At 49.5% G+C, this 21,143-nt stretch overlaps 1 protein-coding gene across 9 annotated transcripts in view; it reads right to left on the bottom strand.

Annotated features, from left to right (window-relative positions):
- The window catches only part of PAX2 (paired box 2), an 87,495-nt gene extending 67,366 nt beyond the window's left edge, over window positions 1-20,129 (bottom strand). For 5 of the 9 annotated variants that reach the window (XM_030029937.2, XM_030029935.2, XM_030029940.2 and 2 more), the window contains exons 1-3: window positions 19,463-20,129; window positions 15,491-15,659; window positions 13,981-14,178 (exon numbers count right to left, since the gene is read on the bottom strand). In XM_030029937.2, coding sequence (XP_029885797.1) covers window positions 13,981-14,178; window positions 15,491-15,659; window positions 19,463-19,505 — 410 coding nt within the window. In that variant the 5' untranslated portion in view covers window positions 19,506-20,129. Of the gene's footprint in view, window positions 1-13,980; window positions 14,179-15,490; window positions 15,660-15,713; window positions 16,090-19,462 lie in introns of those variants that run through there. The other 4 variants (XM_030029943.2, XM_030029936.2, XM_030029944.2 and 1 more) reach the window with 2 other exon arrangements.
- Between the last annotated feature and the right edge of the window lie 1,014 nt (window positions 20,130-21,143).

The following is a 21,143-nucleotide window of genomic DNA, read 5'->3' as shown; positions in this document are numbered from 1 at the left end:
TTGTGCTCTCCCACTCTTTCCCCCCCCCCTTCCTTCTCTGTATTCTTGCCTGCATTTGACCTTGAACAGATGACACCATCCTTAGCCCACCCACTGCTTTACCAGCTCCCACCCCTCACACTGGGGTAGCAGCATCAGGGTAATAGGGGGAGGAAAAAAAAATGAGGGAGTGAGGAAGGGAGAGAGGGGGGGAGAAAAGGGGGAGAGAGAGAGAGACCTGTTTGAAAATAATTGGAGGCTGTTAAACAGAGGAGCCCAGCATATCACTCTAGTAATGGAAATAAATTCCATTGTATTTGCATTTTAATTTTCCACATAAACAAAGGCCCAGAGTGTGCTGGCTTTGCCAGAATCACCGGCCAGAATTTAATTAGAAATGAAAAGTTTATAGGGTCCTCTTTAATGCGATTAATGCACAGTTAACATTTATCACATACATATGCTGGAATCGCCTTTTTTAAGCAACCACCGGCCATGAAATGAATTTCTTTTCAACTTTTTTAGCGTGCGTGAGGAAGGCTGTCTCTGGTGAGGCGGTCCAGTGAGCACACTCCTGACAGCTTGGTAAACTGCAGCCCACAGAGGCTTAGTAGCCCCCATCCTCACAGAGGAAAGTTCAAGGTGGCTTAGAGGGAAGCATGGTCTAGTGGTTAAAGCCTGAGGTTGGGAGTCGGGGGATCTGGGTTGTATTCCCAACTCTGCCACATGCTCACTGCATGACTGACTTGCTCTCCGCGTCTGTTTCTCTGGGTGTTAAAAATAAAAAAGAAATCAGCTGGAAGAAGATATCTCAGCCCCAGACCCCTCTGTGTCTCAGGCTCTCCAGAAACTTGCCCAGCCCTGTTGTATGGGATCTGGATTGGATCCTGCACCGTGCTGGCCTCTCAGCTCCTCTCCCCATGCCCGAGCATCCCTATGCCGGCCGCGGGGACAGGGGAGCGCCCGCAGCGCTCGCCTGGTGCGAGAGGCTGGGCCTCCTGGAGGGACTTCTTTGCACAGCCCCGGCTGCCTGCGCGCCAGGCAGCGCTGATCCCTGCACGTGGGTCCGTATGGATCTCACATCACTTGTGTGAGGTGCGCATCTTCCTGCCAAGGAGCATGAGGCAGGAGCGGAAGAAACTCCGCCTGTGCAGCGTGGGAGCCCTGGCAGCCCTGCCATGAAGGGACCTGGATTCACTGCTGAGGCAGCTCCATGTTTCTCAAGGGGATGCTCTCATGCTGGTTTGGTCCAAAAATGGCTAAGAATGGCTTGTGAGATACTGGGGCTGTCAAGCCTGAATCTCAGATCCTAACATAAACCTAATCAGGAGCAGCTACCAGCCCTCCTTATGGTAGGGGTAATTATACCTCCCTCACCCTGAGGGGCCCTGAGAGGTCACCCCGTGAGTGCTTATAAAAAGCTTTGAGCCTGTCTGCATGGGGACACTAGGAAAAGCGAGTCTCAATCTAGACAAATTATCAATATCCTTCCCTTGCAGAGCACAACGCCGAGATAAAAAGCCAAAGGTGAACACCTCCCCTGTGAGCTTGTGCCCCTGCCAGAGCCAGGAGGGCATCAGGCTTGTCACCTCCCTGCCTCCTCCTGGCTCCCAGGGGGGACCTATCACCACCGGTGTTCCCACTGCCCCTTCCTTATGCCTCCTCCCCTGCTCTGGCTGTGTGATAGACGGGGGCTACAGCCCCCCCTACTCCCACGCTTCCTTTCCGGGCTTGCAGACAAGCAGAGCAAATAAACCAGGCCCATGGACACAGAGTGTTAGCGTGTTAGGGACACAGCAGGGGAAGAAGGAACATGAAACCTCTATTGATCCCTTGAGGAATGATGTCCCTTCCTTATCTTATCAGATTCTCTTCACTCTTCAATTATAGTCTGTTGAAATTGGCCTCTTAACCCAAACAAGATAACCTGGGTAATGAGGAGAAGAGTGTGAGGGGAGGGGAGAGGAGAGGAGAGGAGAGGAGAGCAGAGTCCAGTGCATTAAACTATGGCTGTCATTAGAAATACCTCCTTTAGCATAACCCCCTCTGCCCCCACTATCCCCAGCTATCCCCTTCTTGCATCATCTATCAGATGAACTAGCACACATCCACTCCCTGACAAATATATCATGCCATATACACCCCTCATTCCCTCAGATGCACTAGGTACCCCCAACAGGTACATGTCCCCACATTTGTACGTGGCATCTCTGTGTATACGTGCACTCGCCCTGCCGTATGCCTTCTGTGTTCACACATCTCAGCAGATGCCACTCTGTTGTACACACTCTCGCACACGTTTGCGTTACTGACGCTGCCCATCTCCCCAGCTGCATTCTCCCCAGCACATTGTTGGTATGGCTGCCATAGCACCTTACCCCCAGACCTACCCAAAAGAACTGCTGACAAAGATATGACCACTGCTAGGACCCCCTCATGCATCTGTTCACAGCCACAGTTCATCACTGCATTCACACGATTGCCTTGCCGTCAGGAAGCAGTCATGCAGAATCTTGTGCAGAGCCCCACAAAACTAGACAGGCTTCCCAAGACGTGTATTGCCATGCCTTTGCTTGCCCCTATGACTCCCTGCATGCAACTGCAGAGTTACGACATTGTTTCCACGGATAAGACTATTCTTAGTTCTTACACAGACCAGTAATACCTCCTTGCTATAAGTCAATACTCCCAGCTGGACATGTTGCCCTAGTGATATGACCACGCTCCTCCTCGTACACATGTCATGGGGTATAGGGCATGTCTCACCCAAATATCCATTACAGAGAAGCTTGTCTGGTAGAACAATAGAGACCCAGCGGTCTATCTGCACAAATGCACCCAGGTTTCCATGCTCAAATTACTTCACTGTGCACAGAATGATCCAGGAGCACTTTCAAAAGGTGCAGAAGGTGCTTTCATTTTGGAAAGGTGGTGCTCTAAGCAGTACAAAGGCTTCGTTTACAGGGCTGGCACCCTCCTCTTGCCCTCTTCTAAAGACTGTTCCCCAGGATCACTTTATCCCTTGCCTCTCACTGTGCCAGCGGCATTTCCTTGTGTACACATCCACCTGAAATGGGCCACACTCCCTTCCATTTCATGTCTCCCTGTGCCACCAGCTCTGGCAGTTTTGCCAGCTGGGCACCAAGACCCACAGGGGTGTCACCTATAGGCATGCATTTTTCCTTCAATATTTGCAGGTCACAAAAACTCACGTAATCCACAAAAGGGGGTTAGAATCATGGCAGTCATCTTTTTACAAATTTACACATGCTCTCTCATGTGCAAGGGTACAAACTCACCCATGCAGTTCCTCCCTGCTCTCCAGCTTGTGCGCCTCACAAGAATCCGCACACAACCAGACAGACTTACTCTGTCCCCATCCTGGCTGCCTCCATACGCACAGACCCCCGACACAGGCACACATGTAGCCTGAAATTGTTAAAGCCACGTAAGGGAGTTGGATGTCAATACTGGATGACTCTCTGCATCCTGTTTGGCACAGTGGCCAAGACTGCCTTCTGTAAAACCACAGCTGGTCTGGTTTTGACACTATCCAAGTCAAATCTGCCTTAGCCTTTCACTCCACTCTTATCTCTTGCCCTTTCCTCCCCCAACTCCCCCCAGCTGTGCTCTCCACCCGCTCTGGAAGCTTCGTGTTGTGGCTGGCTGGCTGCCAGAGACAGCACCACAAACATGGTCTCTTTAAAACTCTACATTTGCTGTTTGTTCTGTAGGGAGAGGGAGTTCGTGACACTGCACATTTTCTGCTCTGTCCCTGCTTACACAGCCTTGGCCCATTTGTACGTAGCACATCTCAGAAATACACTTCCCCTATGCACCCAGTATGTAAACACAATCTCCTTTTCTTCAGAAGTATTATTTCTTCCTTTCCTCTTCTCTTCTATATCTCCTCCCTTCCATATTGATTTTTTAAATAAGTGTGTATGTATTTTTTGTGTATGTATAATTTATGTATAAATGTATAATTTTTCAAGCTTGAAAGTCTACATTTAAACAACCAAGAAAGGGCCTAATTTAGGCAAATTCTAACAGCAGGCACTGTTACATAGCTACATTGAGCTGCGATCTTTCTTTTTTAAAGGCAGATGAGCAGAAATTTTTATTAAAGGAATTTTTAGAGAAACATGAGTATGTTGAAAGACAACGGTCCCTTTAAGAAGTGCCCAAATGTTAGTGCCCAAAAACTCTATCACAATTTTAAAGTGAGAGCTTGAAAATGGGCAGTGGTGTAATGAGGTTGCCCTCATATTTCAGCCCTCCTTAAAGAAATGAGAAGTAGTTCCAGAAATCAAAGGGCTAGGATATTAACCCTCCCTGACCAAAGAAATGGGTACTGTTACTGTTGCCAGAACCATCCAAACTCCCCTGAAACTAGAAGTGGTGCAGGGCATCCTGTCTGACAGATATGTGAGGGTTTCTTTTTTGACTTTGTTGTCTGGTCGCAGTCTCTGCTTCTCCTTTTATAAATTAATGAACACACATCAATCTGCCTTGCAAAACATGGATACCACCCCTCTCAACTGAAATACAGTGATGGGCATTTTGAGCAGAGCTGACTGCTGTTCTTGATGCAATTTGGCTCCCAACCAGAGGTGGACGTTTAACCCTGTGCCTTGGACCCTGCAGAGATGGGAGGGTGCGTATCTTAGAAGGAGGAACTGTTCAAAACGGAGCTAAGGAATAAAAACTAAATTGGCCCTCAGGAGAGAATAATTAATAGAGGCAAACTCCAGCATATCTCTGTGCGTATGCATGTGTGCATGTGTTGGGGGAGTTGCTAGAAGCCCAGGGAACAATGTGCAGATTTTGGAAACACTACAGGAACTGCAGAGCTAGAGGATGACAGCAGCAAGAAATGTCCTATTTCTATTTTTCTTACAGGCAGAGACAAGCCACCAGAATCTCCCTTCCTGATTTAACAGGGAGGTTTGGGTAAATGTTTCATACATAGCATTTTCTGGGAAGTGTATCTGTGAACTCACAGTCTTTTAGTTCAGGCTTTTGGCACATCACTCTTCCTCCTCTCTGTCAAAACTAGTACACACATAAATCCCGAGCCAGACAGAGGACAAAGGAATATCCTTCCCCGACCACATCGAACTCCTGCATATGCTTCCTTTAGCCTACCAGCATTTTGTGTCACCATCTATGTGCCTGTCTGGAGATACATGTTTCCTGCCATATACTGATATACTCATATGTAGTGTCCAACCAGCAGGCGCATTTCCTCAGAGGTACCTATCTGCATTGCACTCCCAGTCCCCGCATAAATGTCCTATAAAAAAACCACAGTATAACTCTGCTTTTTCCTTCCCCATACCCACCTCTGAACACATCAACCTTTCAAATTTGCCTACTATATATAAAAAATGTACCCTCTACGCTCCTATCCCATCACTCCTCCTCAATATCTATATGGACAGACATATTCTGTCCATATGTCTCAAACACTTCATGCATACATCCTGTCATTCTTCACACCCCAACCACAGCTATTCCTCTCCTGTGGCTCCAGGATTGAACTATTGTGTTGTCCATTTCCCAGCGACAAGGGGTCTAGTTACAGGGTTATTGATTGGTTTTCATGCAGACAGATGGATCTGCCTTTGGTCTCCCCACCAAAATCCACCTCTGTATGGGCTGATTGTCACTGTTCCAGGGATAGGATTTCACCAGGAGACCACCCTCCATGCAAACATCCTTCACCCAGGCCACGGATGGTAATAAATGGAGTCAGGCTGAGCCATAATAAAAGCAATTGAGTGGGTTACCTGTGCAGACATGAGATTTATACCTCCTCATATTTGATGTGATTGTTTTATTGAGTTCTCAGTGCAGTTAGGATGCCGTTTATTTATTTATTTATATGCCTACTTATCGGGGAAGAGGGGGGAGGCTGTCGCAGTCTAGCTAGCGTTCAGCTTCCGTCTTGTCAGATATGAGCCTGAAGAAGAGGGCTCTCCAGTTTTGCTCTGCCTTTTACCTAGGCTTGGGCTTGGGTGAGCCCTGGCCAGGTACCTCATTTCCTGTAACAAGGATGTTTGCTTCAGGATCCCTGAAACCCTGAGGACTGTCTGAATTATGAGCCTAGTAGAAGCTAAGGGGATGGTGTAAAGAAAGATGTGTGTATATACTGATTTTCTAAAAGAACCTCTCAAAAGAAATTCCTATTTACGCTGTGCCTGTTTTGGACAATGGGCTGTGATCTATGCACAGAGCCTCTTTATGCTATTGCAATAGAAATAGTAAGCACCAGCATTGCTTCTGACTCTGTCATCACATGTGAGCATTGAGAAATATTAGCAGGTGCAAATTGATTGGAAATGAATATTTGTAAGTGCACTCTGAGGAGTTTGGAAACCAAGTGATTAGATTTGTGATTTTCAGCTAGGAAGATAGCCATATAAGTGCTACAAAATCAGCTCTCAGTTACTGGCACTAGAGAAAATTGGAGGCTAGCACTGAATATCATACTGTCTAGTATTTCATCACAAGCCTAACGGTGTTTGTTGTGGGTTTTCCAGCTCCTCTAGTCAAGTGATAGCATAAGAATTTCAGTTCTCATTTAATAAAGTCTGTTTTCCAGTGCTTGGGGGGGCTTGAAAAGGGGCCTGTCAGGTCTCTGAAGACTCAAAGGACTGCATTGTTAAGGTGTTTTTAAAGTTGTTTAATGGCAGTCAGATATCCAAATCCCTTTAAAAATTTAGGGTAGAGAAGAGAAAACAAGTAAAAACAAACCCATGTTGTATTACAAGTACTCATTATTTTTATGCCAATTGCATGATTTAGGCTCTGCCTTGGCATTTTTAAGCAGTTGGGACTGGTAAATATGGCCGTGCATGTATAGGCTCCAGTAGATTAATTGGGATTACAGTGGAAAAATCCTCATTTCCGTTAGCTCTCAGTTTAAAAAATGATTGTTTGGGAGAAAAACTCAAACCTTTCTGAAGCTTTCATGAGTAGTAATCATCATCAGAGCCATCTACACACAGATGGGATTTCCTAAAGCCCTAGTTAGCTGCACGGATGTCAGGCCAATGACAAATGCTTTTGGAAGTCTCTACCTTTCCATTTATAGACACCCTCCCCAAAAGTGGGATCCCTAAATATTTTGCTGATTGTAAGAAGAGAGCCTAAACCTAAACTCCATTTGAATTTCAACATGCCTTAAAGACCATGGAATCTAAGTGAAGCTCAGCCTTGTTCAACTGTTTTGAAGTCGTATCTTTTTATTCAAGTAATACAGAAATCTTTTGTTTGAATGGGCTTTAGGATCAGAGACGGGTTTTGGGGGATATTTGATATACGGCTGAAAACACAACTTTGTTTTGTATGCATCATGTCATCATATCATAAAGGGTCCAGCTGGCCTGCTAAAGCATTATCTGTCTCTTTAGCCAACACAAGATTATTTCTTATTGTACGTTTGCTTGTTATTAATGCCATCTAGTTATATATATATTCCAAGAAATCAGGAACTCCTATGGGATGCAATTCCACAACTTAATGGACCTTCCTATCACAGGATACCTTCTGCTACCATTTAAATGTTTTCTTTCTTATTTCCCTCCCTTCATTCCTGGCTATACTACTTTGTTTAAACGTGAATAATTCCTTTCCTGTTGGAGGGACTGTGCCCTTCAGATCACTATATTGTTCTCACCACTTTGTCATTGCTTGGCCAAGCCACTTATATTTTCTCCTCTTTTCTCCCAAAGTCAAATGAGTTTTTTCACATAATAGTGATTCTGGTAAATGAGGTTTAGCTCCATAAGACTCACTCACCCAGCACTGAAATGCAGCTACCTCTATGGCAGAATGCAGCAATCATTCACTAGATGCAAAAGCTTGAAAATGTTTAACTTCCAACAAAAATCAAGCTTTCTGTACATCTATACAAAAAGGAAGGGCTGGTATTCTTAGGTGATAAAGAGACCGATGTGGTTCTAAACTTCGAGGTTCACAGAACAGGGAGCTCAAAACTTCCCAGGCACAACCAATTTTATTTGCTAACCGCCTCTGTTGAGCTAATATCTCTGCAATATGAAAATTAGAAAAAATGCAGCTAGCTTATTGTAGTTCCCACCATACAACCTTCCAGTGGCCAGATATGATGAATAAGACAAAGACAAATGCTGTGAGCATTCATTTACTCTTTCAGCTGCAGTAACATTGTCTGTAAACCTCTGCTTTATGAGCCTGTCCTTTATTTGCAATGATAAAAAGAAGATAATACCAGGTTTGTGTCTGATGGAAAAGAATCTGAATTTAAAGGAGTATATTCCCTGTAATGAAGCCCTGTGTGACCCAATCACTTTCTTTGCTCAGCTGAAAACAACTGGCAGTAGAAGTCTTCTACCTTGAGAGCATGCCCTGATGCAGGAAATCACAGGGGAACCGTACACTCAGCATCAACTAAGGGAGAGGATCCCTGCTAGGATCCCAAGTTTCTTCTGTGCGCCACAAGAAGTGCCAGGTTATGAGACCTGGTAAACTCTGTTGGGTACTGTCGGACAAGTTTTCTTCACCCCTGCCTTGCACCAACACATTCGCAGTCAGAGGCTAATCCAGCCTACGTGGCCAGTCTAACCGTTGGCCTCTCTATTGAGAAAACTGGCTTGTAGCTACTAAGTAGTGATGGCGGTGATAGGTTTGTGTGACACAAACACGTTTGCCAGTTAAAACAGTGCAATTCACCCCGTGTTCACTGCAGGCCATGTAGCTGTCACTGCTTTTGGTCACTATGAACAAGCTGCCACTAGAGATACTCTGTACTCTTCCAACTTCTCCTCTCTCCCTAGACTCATTACCTGTCCTCCAAGAAGTCCAGATTTGTTCGGTGGAAAAGACAGGGAGAGATTCACCAGTGGCTTTGGCCAGGGTGTCCTTTGGGGAAATTCTCAAATGAGGCTAGCGAGAGTGACTCAGAAAGCTCTGTTGGCATAACACTGATTTCTTCCGCATATGACACAGCCCCTGCCCTAATACGCCCTGCCTTTTGCCAGACTCGATTGTTTGTCTTGAGACGTTACGTTTACCTCAGTCGAGATTCTGTTCAATTCTATCTCCCTTGCGTGGACTATAGCCTCAGCTGATGTAAGACAAAATAGCTCCAGTGTTGAAGCTTTCCTTGTCACGTGTTGAACTCCATGGGCATTTTTAGCGAAAGGTCACACCGAGTTTTACAAAGGTAGCTAAATACTGTTATTTTCATTTTACAGATGGCAAAGCAACCTCATAAGGAGTCCGTGTGACCTGCCCAAGATCAACCAGAAAGTTAATGGCAGAACTGGTAAGAGAAATCTCATCTCCTAATATGCCATTCTTTGCTCTAAACTACAGGCCTGCCCACGGCCACAGAAATTGGCCACATGCTCAATAATATTTCAATGTACAAGTATATTTCACTGGTCATTATAACCTGAATCAATGTGTGTGTCTTTCCGTAAGTATTTTTAAAGAGTACATCATTACTGGAGACTTTAACTAGGAATCATTAGCCAATTGTTATATAATGAAAGAGGAAACATCTCCCCAAACCAAGCACTTAACACTGGAAATTAACTAGAAATTAACGTATATCCAATACCTAAGAGAAGATTGAAAAAACACCTGTTGCTTGACTGAGATAATATATCCACTAAACTCTATTCCCTACAGTTGGTATTAAGTTAGGTCTACTCTCAGGAACTTGGGGTCCGAAGTGTATCCAGAAGGCTAACTGAACTCCGTAATGCTTTGGCTTTGGCATTCCTTGGATAAGGACTAACTGGGAGTCCCTAGTACTGAACCCAGCCACAGGAGACCTAGGATAGAGGGACAAATTGTGGGGGCGTTGTTTTGCTTTGCCTTTCTGGGCCTGTAAGGAATTCATTAATTTAAGAGAAGCGGGAAGTAACGCTTAAACTACAATGCCCATTGCATCCCTTGCTGCATAACCGTGAACACGCGTCTGCGATGTGCTCCGTCCTGTTCCTACTAAAGTACACTGTCTAATTCAAAAGATTTTTCTGGGGTGATTATTATCTCATGAAACCTGTGTTCTTAGGCTAACTGTACGTGCCACAAAGCAAAGGAAAAATTCTCATTAACATATGCCTCTGAGTTCATACTTAGGAGACCACCGCAAGGCTTACAGCAGTGCCTAAATCCAGTTGAAATATTCTAACCTGAAGTGACCAAAGATAACTCATTTATAGTTATATGATAGGCGGAAAAGTTCGGGCTGGCAGGGTGCTCAAGCAGTAAGGTGCTCAAGTGATTTAAAGTAAGCACTAATTTCTAACCAAAGAATCAAGAGCTTCTGTCACTTGCCTGCTTCTCAATTACATGCACTGTGCGTATGTGTGTGTGTTTACATAGATGTGTATATTATATGTGTGTGTATACCTACACATACACAATAGGTTTATACTGTATAGTACCTAATGTATGCAGCTCCCAGTGCAGAGATAACTGCTCTGTCCTGATCCTGTCAGTTCTGGTGCACTTTGCTTATTAACTAGTATACTCTCTAGACTTTTTGGCCATAATTAAAGGAAAACTACCACATAGGAGAAGACTTTATTTTTTTTCCTGAATCTTGACAGAGTAGTTAAGTCATGTTTTTCACCCGAGTTTGTATCTAGCCTTTATCTGCATGAGTTTAGTAGGAAGAAGTTTCTGATAAATCGCAATACTGAATTACATGTCGTCCCAAATGTGTCCCAATATTCTCAGTGCAATACCGACAGATCAGTACAATGTAGGCACATAGAATTCACGTATCACAAAAAATAATTAATGGAAAATAGATTTTTTAAATGTTGTAGGGAGACTTTAAAAATGGAATTGAAACGGCATTGTTTTCTAGTCTCTCACCCAAAAGTCTTTGTTAATGTTAGACTAATCCCCAGAAAGAAAGAAAATAAAAAGTAATTAATACATTTTCAGAAAATCTTATAATAACCAAAAGTAATTTTTTCCCATGTACAAGGAGATCTCCATTTTGAAGTGCAGTATTCACAGTCTATCTAGGGACACAAGTGACTTCTACTTCTGTAAATGCCTCGCTTATAGTCTCAAGATGTTAAACCGCTCATGGATGTAGCTCTAACAGTTCTGGACACAGGGCCAATGCAGATTTTGCTTTGGAAACTCCACATTTTGTGAAAATAAGAAGACAGATACTTCTACAAGGTTGGGTTTTAAAACTGTCATCTATCTGAAGCTGCTCAGAGACTCAGACTGTTAGATTAACTCCAATTTGTGATCGTACCGCAGGTAAGGGATGTGCTTTTACAAAGAATTGACCCAATTCCATATGTGTGTTTTGACAATGCAAGAGAGAAAAATGTATATTTAAATTGTGAACTTAGTCCCCTCTTTGTGTTTTGTGAGTTTTGTGAGCTGGAGTCACAAAAGTCATTGGAGTGATGAAGCTCACGCTACTCTCCGCGGCGCCGGGATCGGGCCCTTATATACTCGCTGTTTCCTATTCCGCTGCAATTTTTTCCCAGTTCATGGTCCTGTTCTTGCCTAGCACAGACTTGCAAATTTTATGACCTGTGATATAATGGGCTCACTTCCTCACAGATGTGAGGTTTGGGGAGCCTCATACAAAGGTGAACAGTGGGGAAGTTGGGCCTGAATTTTTAAAAGGAATGGGGAAAGACTTAATCACATGAAGCCAAAATGCTCTTGTGCTTTGATGACTACACACTCAAATGCCATCGCAGTATGAATCAAATATGGTGGGTCACAGCTGAGCCTCTTTAATATAATAATACTTAGCATCTACAAAGCACTTGTCCTTCTCAATGCATTTTATAAGCGCAATCTAACTGACATCTGTTCCCACCTCCTTCTGAGAAGGCTCAGTTTTCATTTCCAGGGTGGGGAAACTGAGGACCAAAACCCCCAAAGCCCTGCCACAAACTGGTAGCAAAGGTGGGAGCAAAACCTGGCGCTCAGCCTTCTGCCCAGGATGTTGCAACCCAGACACGAGGCATTGGGGTCCAGCAGGCAGAAGGCTGAGACTTCAGTGACATTTGGATGCTAAGACCCCTTGAGCTAGCCGAAGTATACATGTGTGTCGGGTCCATATATGCTATTCCTCCAAAGAGCCCACAGCTGTTCCTCTGGACTTCTGTACCACCAGCTTAATTCCTCCCAGGGATAGCTGGCTGTCCTTCCGCAGCTGCCTTTGTAAGGTGTCTGAATGTCAAACTGTTATTATTTCAATACCTGACTGAGAGAGTAACAGAGACCTGGAGGTTTTTTAGGAGGGTGTATAATTAGCCGATCAGTATTATGTTACCCTGTTCATAACTTAATAACCATTTTAATACAGATGGCACACACAGGGATAATTTCCTAGGGTAGCCTAGCAGTATATTACAGAGACAGTGTGTCTGAGGGAATCTTTCTTAGCCAAGGTACATTCCAGTAGCTAATTCTACCTGCTGTTTTCAAGATGATTTGGGATAATTCCATATCATTTGCAAAATATTAAAACCCATTTATATAGGATGCCAGATTTAGAAATACACAGTCTGAGTTATTAGACATATTTTGATAAATCTGCCGTGAAAAGCGCAAGACAAAAAATACCACTGTGTTTTCCCTGCTATTTATTTTTTGCTTCCCCTTGCTATAAGTACAGCAGGTTTTTAAAAAAAAAAAAAAAAGCTGGCTAAACTTGTTATGTATCAAAAGGGCCAATATACCGACTTGTGCGTTTTTATCTATGTGGACGCTACAAAAGCCTGAATGCATATTTACATATACTCTACATACATTTATTTGAGTGGGAAACGCTGTATATTTGGGATTGCGTGCAAAATTTCATATACTCTTACTCTGTTGGTGAGGTTATTTTGTGCCTATGTATGTACCCTTTGCAGATATCCCTGTGTTACTCTGTTTCTCAAGGTTGTACTTCTGTGGGCATAGTCAAGGTATCTGTACATACGTTACGCTGAAACAGCGTAATTACTTTTACTGTGTAAGGGTGTTGTGTGTTGCCAAAGTGTGAGGACCTGATGGACGCTGCATTTGAACGTGCGGGCACACGAACAGTCTGAGCGCTTTGCCCGGTGTTAGTACTTGATTACATCTATCACCGGCCTCTTTCTCCTGCATCGATCCTTTCTTTTTGCCTGTCATATGGTTATTTTTGTCACCGCAAACCTGAGACCAAATCTGAGTCCCTCCACCAACAAAAGTCGCACCCTAGCAGCTGGGGAAGGAGATGGGGACAAATTTTTGCTAGTGCTGAATCGATCCTGCTGCTCCCCAGCCTCCTGCGAGGGCAGGGATCAGCCCGAGCCGGGAGCCGCAGGGACCGCAGGGAGCAGCTCTCCCCAGCCGGGGAAAGGGACCGCCTCGCAAGTTTAGCCGTTCCCTCCGGCTAGCGATGAGGAGTGAACCGCGGGGAGCGGGTGCAAGGGAAGCCTTCCTCCAGCACTCGGCGGTTGGGGGCTCTCAGCCCGGCTCGGCAGCGGATAACGGCAGCTTTTCGGCTCACAGCCCTAATACCCCGACAAGGCTGGCGGTCGTTCACACCCCGGGAGGGGCGTTGGAGGGACAGGGGAAAACCCGGCTCCGCCGCCCGTGCCCCCGCCAGCCCGAACAGCCCCCAAGCCTTGCGGCACCGCCGGACTGCTCGGGGGGGGGGGGGGCTCAGCTGCTCTCGCGGCAGCGCTGCCCGCCCCGGGGCCAAGCGGCAGGCGCAAGCCGCAGCCCTGTGGCGTGCAGCGGCCAGCCCCGGGGCAGACCCGCTCGCTCCCCCCCGCTGCCCGGGACCGGGCTCGGGGGTCACGGCGGGGCCGGGGGGGGCTGGCGGGCCATGCCCGGGGGGCCCGCTGCGGGCGCGGGGCTGGCGCGGGGCGGATCTAACCTGACCGAGGAAGGATTGGGCCGTCCGCGCTATTGAGAGGGCTTTTATGGGGCCGTAAAGAGGCGATCGGGCCGCGAGCAGGGCTGCGGGGTTGCTCTTACCTGTTTATGGAGGAGACGCTGGGGACCGTGTCGTTGTCGCAGATGCCCTCGGCCAGTAGCCTGTCCCGGATCTCCCAGGCGAACATTGTCGGGTTTTGTCTCTTGTACTCGGCGATTTTATCCACTACTTTGGGGGTCGCCACTTTGGGTTTGGAGCCGCCGATCACGCCGGGCTTGATGCTCCCCGTCTCGTAATACCTGCACAAAGGACGGTCAGTGACCTGTCGTGCCCGGAACAGCCCCGCCGTCCCCGAGCACCCGGTGCTCGCCTGCCCCTCGGAGCGCCCCGCGGCCCCCGGCCCCGCGGCCCCCGGCCCCGCGCCCCACCTCGGCTTCGGCCCGCCGGTGCGCGGCGTCGGGCCGCGGCGGCTGGGGTGCCGCATGGCGCCGGGCCGCCTGGGGCTGGGGGAGCCCCTTCTCCTTTCCAGGGCTCGCTCCCACTCTCCTTTTTTTTTTTTTGCCTCCTTCCCCCCCCCTTTTTTTGTGTGTGTGTGTCAGAAGCGAGAGGCGCTGGGCTGTTCGCTGCCTCCCCCTTCCCCGCCTTAGAGGCACCCACTCGTTTCAGGCCCGGGAATCGAGAAACAAAACGAAAACCCTCGCCCCGATGCGGCCGGCCGGAGGCGAAGCCCGCCGACCGCGGGGCCGGGCCGGGCCGGGCGGCCGGGGAGGGGGCGCGGGGAGCGAGCAGTGCCGCGCCCCCACCCCCGGGCTCTCCCGGCCGGCTACTCCCGGCTCCGGGCGCTGGCGGGGCTGTGGGTGCGGGAGCGCGGTTTATTACCCCCCCCGCCCCGGTCCCTGGGAAGCGGGTGCTCGTACGGGGCAGCTCCAGCCCATCTCCCCGCTGGCCATTAGCTCTGGTGGCGGCAGCGGCTCTGACCCGTCCTTTGCGGAGGGCACGGCAGCGCACACACACCACACGCACAGGCGTCTGGGGCTCTGCCGCCTGCTGACACCGCTCCGCGTCCGAGCGGCCGGGCCCGGGGGCGCCGGGTTCCCCCCACACACACCGCCCCGGCTTGCCCCTGGGGATATTTCACACCACATTTGGCGGCGATCGGTTACCGCGGGTATTTATTTATTTATTTGCGCCGTTGTTTGTTTATTTACCCGTGTATTTGCTAAGGCCGCTCACGGATTGTTGCGAGTTGGGGGATTTTTTGTTGTTGTTGTTGTCGGAGGGTTTTTTTTGTCGTTCTTTCGGTTTTTTCTCCCCCCGTCCCTTCTCTTTCCCGCCCTCCCGCCCACCCCTCGTAAATTGTTGTCTTCCCAGGAGTTTCCAAACACCGCCGGGGCGCGGGGGGGGGGGGGGGGGGGAGCGTGTCCTTGCCGGCTGGAGGAGGGGGCTCCGCTCAGCCGCGGGCTCCCACGGCGCGGAGGTGCCGGGGCCGCTCGGGGAGGTGGCGGGGAGAGCCCGGTGCCGGGGGAAGAAGGGCGGGAGGTCACACCGGAGCGGGGAAGGGATGCACCGTTGCCGTCCCAGGGGAGGGGAAGGAGCTGCCTCTTTCCTTACCTGCCCAGGATCTTGCTGACACAACCGTGGCTGACCCGCAGCTGCCTGGAAATGTCACAGGGTCGCACCCCCTGGTGAGCCAGCTCCACTATCCTTTGTCTCACCACGTCAGGTAGGGGCCTGCCGTTCACAAACACCCCCCCGAGCTGGTTCACACCCCCGTGCCCTGCTGGGGAAAGAGAAATAAAAAAAACACAACAACCCACGCACACCAGAAACACACCGTTAGTCGTGGATTCTTCGCCACTCGTACTGCAAAATCTCCAGTCACTACAGATGGATGGAGGTGATGGCGGGGGGTCGAGAGGGGGGAACAAGACGTGGGAGAGAGACAGAAGAAGAGAAAAAGGGTGAAAGAGAGACAGAAAGAGGAAAAACCAGGGAGAATAAGAGAAAGAGAAAGAAAGATAACGAGAGAAAGAAAGATAAAGAAAAGGAAAGATAAAGAGAGAAAGAGAAGAAATAGGAAGAAAGAGAGGAAAGAGCAAGAGCAAAAGAAAGAAAAGAGAAAGCAAGAAAGAAAGAGAAAGAAGGAGAGATGGGAAGGAAAGAGAAGGCAGAGTGAATTTTCCCGAGCCGGAGGCTAGCCGGGAACTGTCCCCCCCCGTATGCCGTCTCCCCTTCCCTGGGCCGGAGGGCACCTCTCCCTCCCGCAGCCCCCCCCCCGGGACGCCGGAGCGGCGGCTACTCGGGGCCATTGTGGTGGGGCGAGGACGGAGGCAGTGCCCGCGCCGGCTCCTCTCCCAAGAGTTGGGGAGGGATGCGCTCCCGAACTCCGGAGCTCAGCTGCTGAGCGGCTCCGGGCGGACCCAGCCGCAGTCCCCCTTCTCTCTACTCTTGGGCTTTTCCTCTCGCCTTTCATTTTCTTTCCGCGATTTTCTATCACATTGTCAATTACAGTTACTCGCGAACCCCGCCCTCCCTCACCCCGCGGCATGTCCCCCATGCAACGCGTCCTCTCCCGTTATTTTCGGATGCGAGTTGAAGGGATTCAGAGAGAACAAGAGAAAGGGAAAGAAATGTAGGGAGAGAGAAAGAAAATATTTTGTGTCCCGCGGCCGGTGTTCGTTTACAGACAGACCCTCTCTCTCTTCAGCTTTCGATCTTTAAAGGAAAAATCCTCCAGTAAAAAAAAAAAAAAAAATTCGAACAGACTCGCACCGTTCCGTCTTTCCTCCCCCGACCCCCAATCTAATTCAGGAAGAATTTAAAATGCTCCGTTTTCCTCTGTTCCCCCCTCTCCAGGCAAAAAACCGCGCTCTCTCAGATAGGACTGCTAGGATCGCTGTTTTCCGATCTGTCCTTCTCCATTTCGAGAAATAACTTGGGGAAAAAATAAGTATGCACCTGCTAAGCCTGGGCAGGAGGAACGGGGTGACAGGAATAAAGGGAAATATCTCCTTTTGGGACTCAGCAAGACAGGCGGTTGTGAACCGCTTGCACCTGGGGTGGTCTGCCTTAGAGACCGGAGCAGGTCGCCTTTACCCGGGCGCGTGGGGAGATGTACACTCGCAGGCGGTGCAGCTTCGCTGGCGCTGCTACCTGGGTGTCTCTATCTCCGCAATACCCAGCTGATATAGCTGTGGAGTGCACTCTGTATTAAAGCTTTCCTTTCACACAACCCTAACCTTCTGTATCTTCCTCGCCAAGAGATCTTAGTTCGTTTTGCAGTTTGCTGAAAAATGATCTGTTTTGTATTTTCGCTGAGGTTTTTTTCTCCCCTGCTTCTGACACTGACTTATTGGCTCTGAACTTAGTGGAAACTCTCATTGCCCTGCGATCGATCCAAGTCCTTTCGCACAAATAGAGTTTTTTCCATCTCCCCCACCCCTTCAGTAACACCTCCACATATCCCCTCCCAGCCGCCTCGGCCAGGGCGCCGGCTGGCTTCCCTGTCCCTTCCCCGATGAGCCGGGGGTTATTTGTTGCATTCTTTTGTTAGTCTTTCTGAAAACATATTTAGGGGTTCAGAGGGGAGGGGGAATATTTATCTTCCTTCACTAAAACCCGCGTGTATATGTTGCTGTGTGTTTTCTTCATTTGTTCAGAACCCCTTTTGCACATGTTGCCTCTAAAGTTACAAGACAGCAATTTCTTCGGCAACTCCATGATAAATAATTCAAAGCACCTTTTATAACTCGCATTACAAAGTATTAAAAGGCAACAGATGCAAAAAAGATTAAAAATTAATAATTTAAATTATTGCGGCCCGGATATTTTTCACACGAGTTTGTTTTGCTCTGCCCCGTGGTTTTCTAAGGTTATTTCTATCAGAGCAGTAAGATATTTACGTGTATTTATCCGCGTATAAGTGCCGGCGTCTGTATATACACATACCCAGCCCATCATACCGCTTTCGTACAGATCGTGTTTTGCTGTCTCTGTGTGTGTGTGTCAGGAGTCCGCGCCCGTATGTATTTTAATTGCTTACTAATATCTAGGGTCTGTAGCTCTAGAAATACACTTTAGGGAACAAATCGAACGTTGATTTTATTTTTTTTTTAATCGGAAGCCAAAATTGTTCACGAATCTCACTGGAGTTTTTAAAAAATCAGCGACGGTGAAATGCCTCTTTCGGCTGCCTACATGTTCCGGATCGTACCGGAGGCAGAATTACTGCAATCGCGCCTGAAAGCAGGTCGCACCGCCGAAAACTAAAAATAACGTCTAATGCACGGACTATTTTCTGTTAAAGGTCTTCGAAAATTAAACCCTACATTTTAAGCAATATATCCTGGAAATCATTAATTTGGAAAAAGGAAGGCAGTTACCTACATCCACGTTTGGGGATCTGATCATGGGGTTTGTATTTCTGCGCCTTCCTTCTCACGGCAAAATCGGGATTTTTTTAAACTTCAAGCATTTCCATTTTATATCTTTTCGGTTTGTTTTTATGCAGCGGGCAGGGCGTGTCCTCAAAAGTTTCGGTGTCAAAAGTTACAAATTGCTCTTAATTATTCATTTCCTGACTCAAGATGCTCTCAATCTCGGCTTTCTATTATTTGGTTGTTTGGGTTTTTTTTTTTTTCCTCTAATTTAAAACTCGGAATTATTTTCCCTCCGTGCGGTGAAATTAAAATCCCTGAAAATTCTTCGTTACACTAAGTCCCCGGTAAAGGGGTCTTTTCGCTTTCCTTCGTCCCCCTCTTATAGAAAGGTTCTTTACAGTGAAAATATATCACGAATGCACTTTCCTCTGTGCCAGGAATGCATTTAAAATGCACACCGGCGACCTGGTAAATAAACCAGGAGGGACCGTGACTTCTTGTGAGCCTCCGAAGCTGCCAGGTCTCCCGGCCGTACAATTGTCCTATTTTTCCCGCAGTCGAACCTTTCACCAAACCAAACCAAACCAAACCGAAGCACGGAACAGCCACCGACCAACCCGCCATTAATTTATTGAAACTGGCGTCTCCCCTCTCTGCCGCTGAAATCCGAAATCAAAGCAAACAGCATCAGATCGCGGGGGAAACTGGGGGTTTAGAGCCACGCGGGGTTGCGGGCAGCCCCGGCCCGGTCCGGCGGGGCAGGGGCAGGGACAGGGACAGGGTCCGGCCCGGGGGGGGGGCTGACACCAGTCGGAATAAACTCGTGTTGTCCGAGGGGCGATGGGGGAAAGTGCCTTTGCGGAGGAGAGACCTGGTTCGGGGGGTGTTTTCTTTCGCACGCACACGGCACGCAACCCCCTGCCCCCCGGGCTGGGGGTCCTGGCCCCCGCCCCGCCGCCGGCCCGGAGCTCTGCTCCGCCCGGGCCCTGGGCTGCCCGGGACCCTCGCTCTGCCGCCGGGGCCGGCGATGCCCGTCCTGCCTTCTGAACGCCCCTCTAAGCCCGGTTTCGGCCAGGGGAGGAGAGGCCGGCGGTGAAAGGATGGACCTGGAGGAGGATCAGGTGAGGAAGAATGGTCGGGGAAGGAGGAATGGAGGGATGAGAAAGAGGGAGAGCAGCGGAAGGAGCCGGGCTCCAGTACTCACGGTGCATTGCTGAGAAGGGGTCTGCCTTGCAGTGCATATCCATGGGGAGGCAAAGGAAGGGGAAGAAATCGGCTGAAGCCGCCGTGTCGCCTCTAAAACTCAACTTCAAGACTTAGGGGAGAAAAAAAAATAACAAAAAAACAAACCAAAACAAAACAAAAAAAAAGAAAAAAAAAACACACAAGGAGAGGAGAGGAGGGGAGCGGCGGGGTGCGCTGGCCCCCCTGCCCGGCGGAGCGGGGAGCGAAGTACTTTCCGGGGGGCGGGCGGGCTGCGCCGGCTCTGGGGGGCCGGGGCGGCGGGGCCGGCGGAGTCAGCAGAGTCCGTGGGAGCGAGGGGCTGGCGGCGCCGGGGGGCAGGTGGGTGTCATGGCTGGGAGGGCTCAGAGCATCCCCGGCGGCGGGGAGGGGGTGCCGGAGCAAGGTGCGGCCGGCGGCCAGGCGGCAGAAGGCGCGGGAGGACGCGGCTCTCCCTCCTCCTCCTCCTCCTCCCGCGGTCCGGGGCTAGTTCATTTAAGTTCAAAGCGGAGTAGCAATCCCCGGGAAAGCTGCGAGCGGCGGGCGGGCGCGCCCCCTCCTCTCGGCCGGGCGGAGGATCCGGCGCCCGGCGGACTTTCGCCCGAGGTGGGAAGTGCTTGCGAGGAGCCGGGGCCGGAGACTGGAGCCTCCGCTCCCGGTGTGTGTCTCTCTAAAAGCCGCAGCGCCCTCAGCCCCCCGCCCGCCTCCCCGGAGATGGATGACTTGTCAGACAAAGGCAATAGATTCCGACACTCTCTGATTCGCCAGCGCGCCGAGCCGAGCGCGGCCAGGAGAGGAGAGGGGAGAGGAGAGAGGAGAGGAGAGGAGAGAGGAGGGCCGGGCCGGCGGCGCTCGGCGCGGGGGGGCCGCCGCCTTCGGGACCCGGCGGCAGGGGAGCCCCGGCCGCGCGCTCCGGAGCGCCCCGGGCCACGCGTGTGCGGGGCGGCGGCGCCCCGGCCCGGCCCGCGGGAAGGGACGTGAGCCCCGCTTTGTTGTCACTTGCGGCTCTGGATCTTCAACTCCCTTATTTAACGCACGCAGACGGGCGCACGCACGCACACACGGCTTGGTAGTTCCATCTCCCTTCTCACGCCCCGCGCTTTTTTGCCGGAGACTCGACTGGGGGGGGGGGGGGGGGGGGGATTCGGTACACATCCAGGCTTCCGCGGTGTGCGGCTTGGAGTGGGAGACGGACGGAGAGAGAAAGGGGAAGAGAGAGGAGACAGGCAGAGAGAGGAGAGCGGGATCAAGAGAGACAGGCGTCAAGAGGAAAAAGAAAGAAAAATAAATAGAAGCTGGAGAGAGCGAGAGAGAACGAACGCAAGGAAGAGCGAGCTGCTCGCACCTCTTTGAACCGATAGGTTGGGCCCACTTCAGTCATTGCGAAGTTTCCCCTCACGCGCATTTGGGGAAATAACAGCAAATCCAACCTCCCACTTGCCACATCTCTGCTGCTGTTTTCTTTTTTTTAATGCTAGAGCGGGATTTAAAAATTATTTCGCAAATAAGTCTACGGCTAAAATAGACGTGGCTTTGACCTAGCAGAGCAACAGAGAGCAAGGGAGAAACGCCTTCTCAGGGTAATAACCGGGGGTAAACAGGCAAGGTGGAAATTGCTGCGAGCTCAGTTTTGACTGCGAGTTTACCATCGCCTGAAATGTACT

Source organism: Aquila chrysaetos, chromosome 11 (assembly GCF_900496995.4).
Source record: "Aquila chrysaetos chrysaetos chromosome 11, bAquChr1.4, whole genome shotgun sequence".
Taxonomy (NCBI): Eukaryota; Metazoa; Chordata; class Aves; order Accipitriformes; family Accipitridae; genus Aquila; species Aquila chrysaetos.
This window is presented reverse-complemented; position numbering and strand designations above follow the sequence as displayed.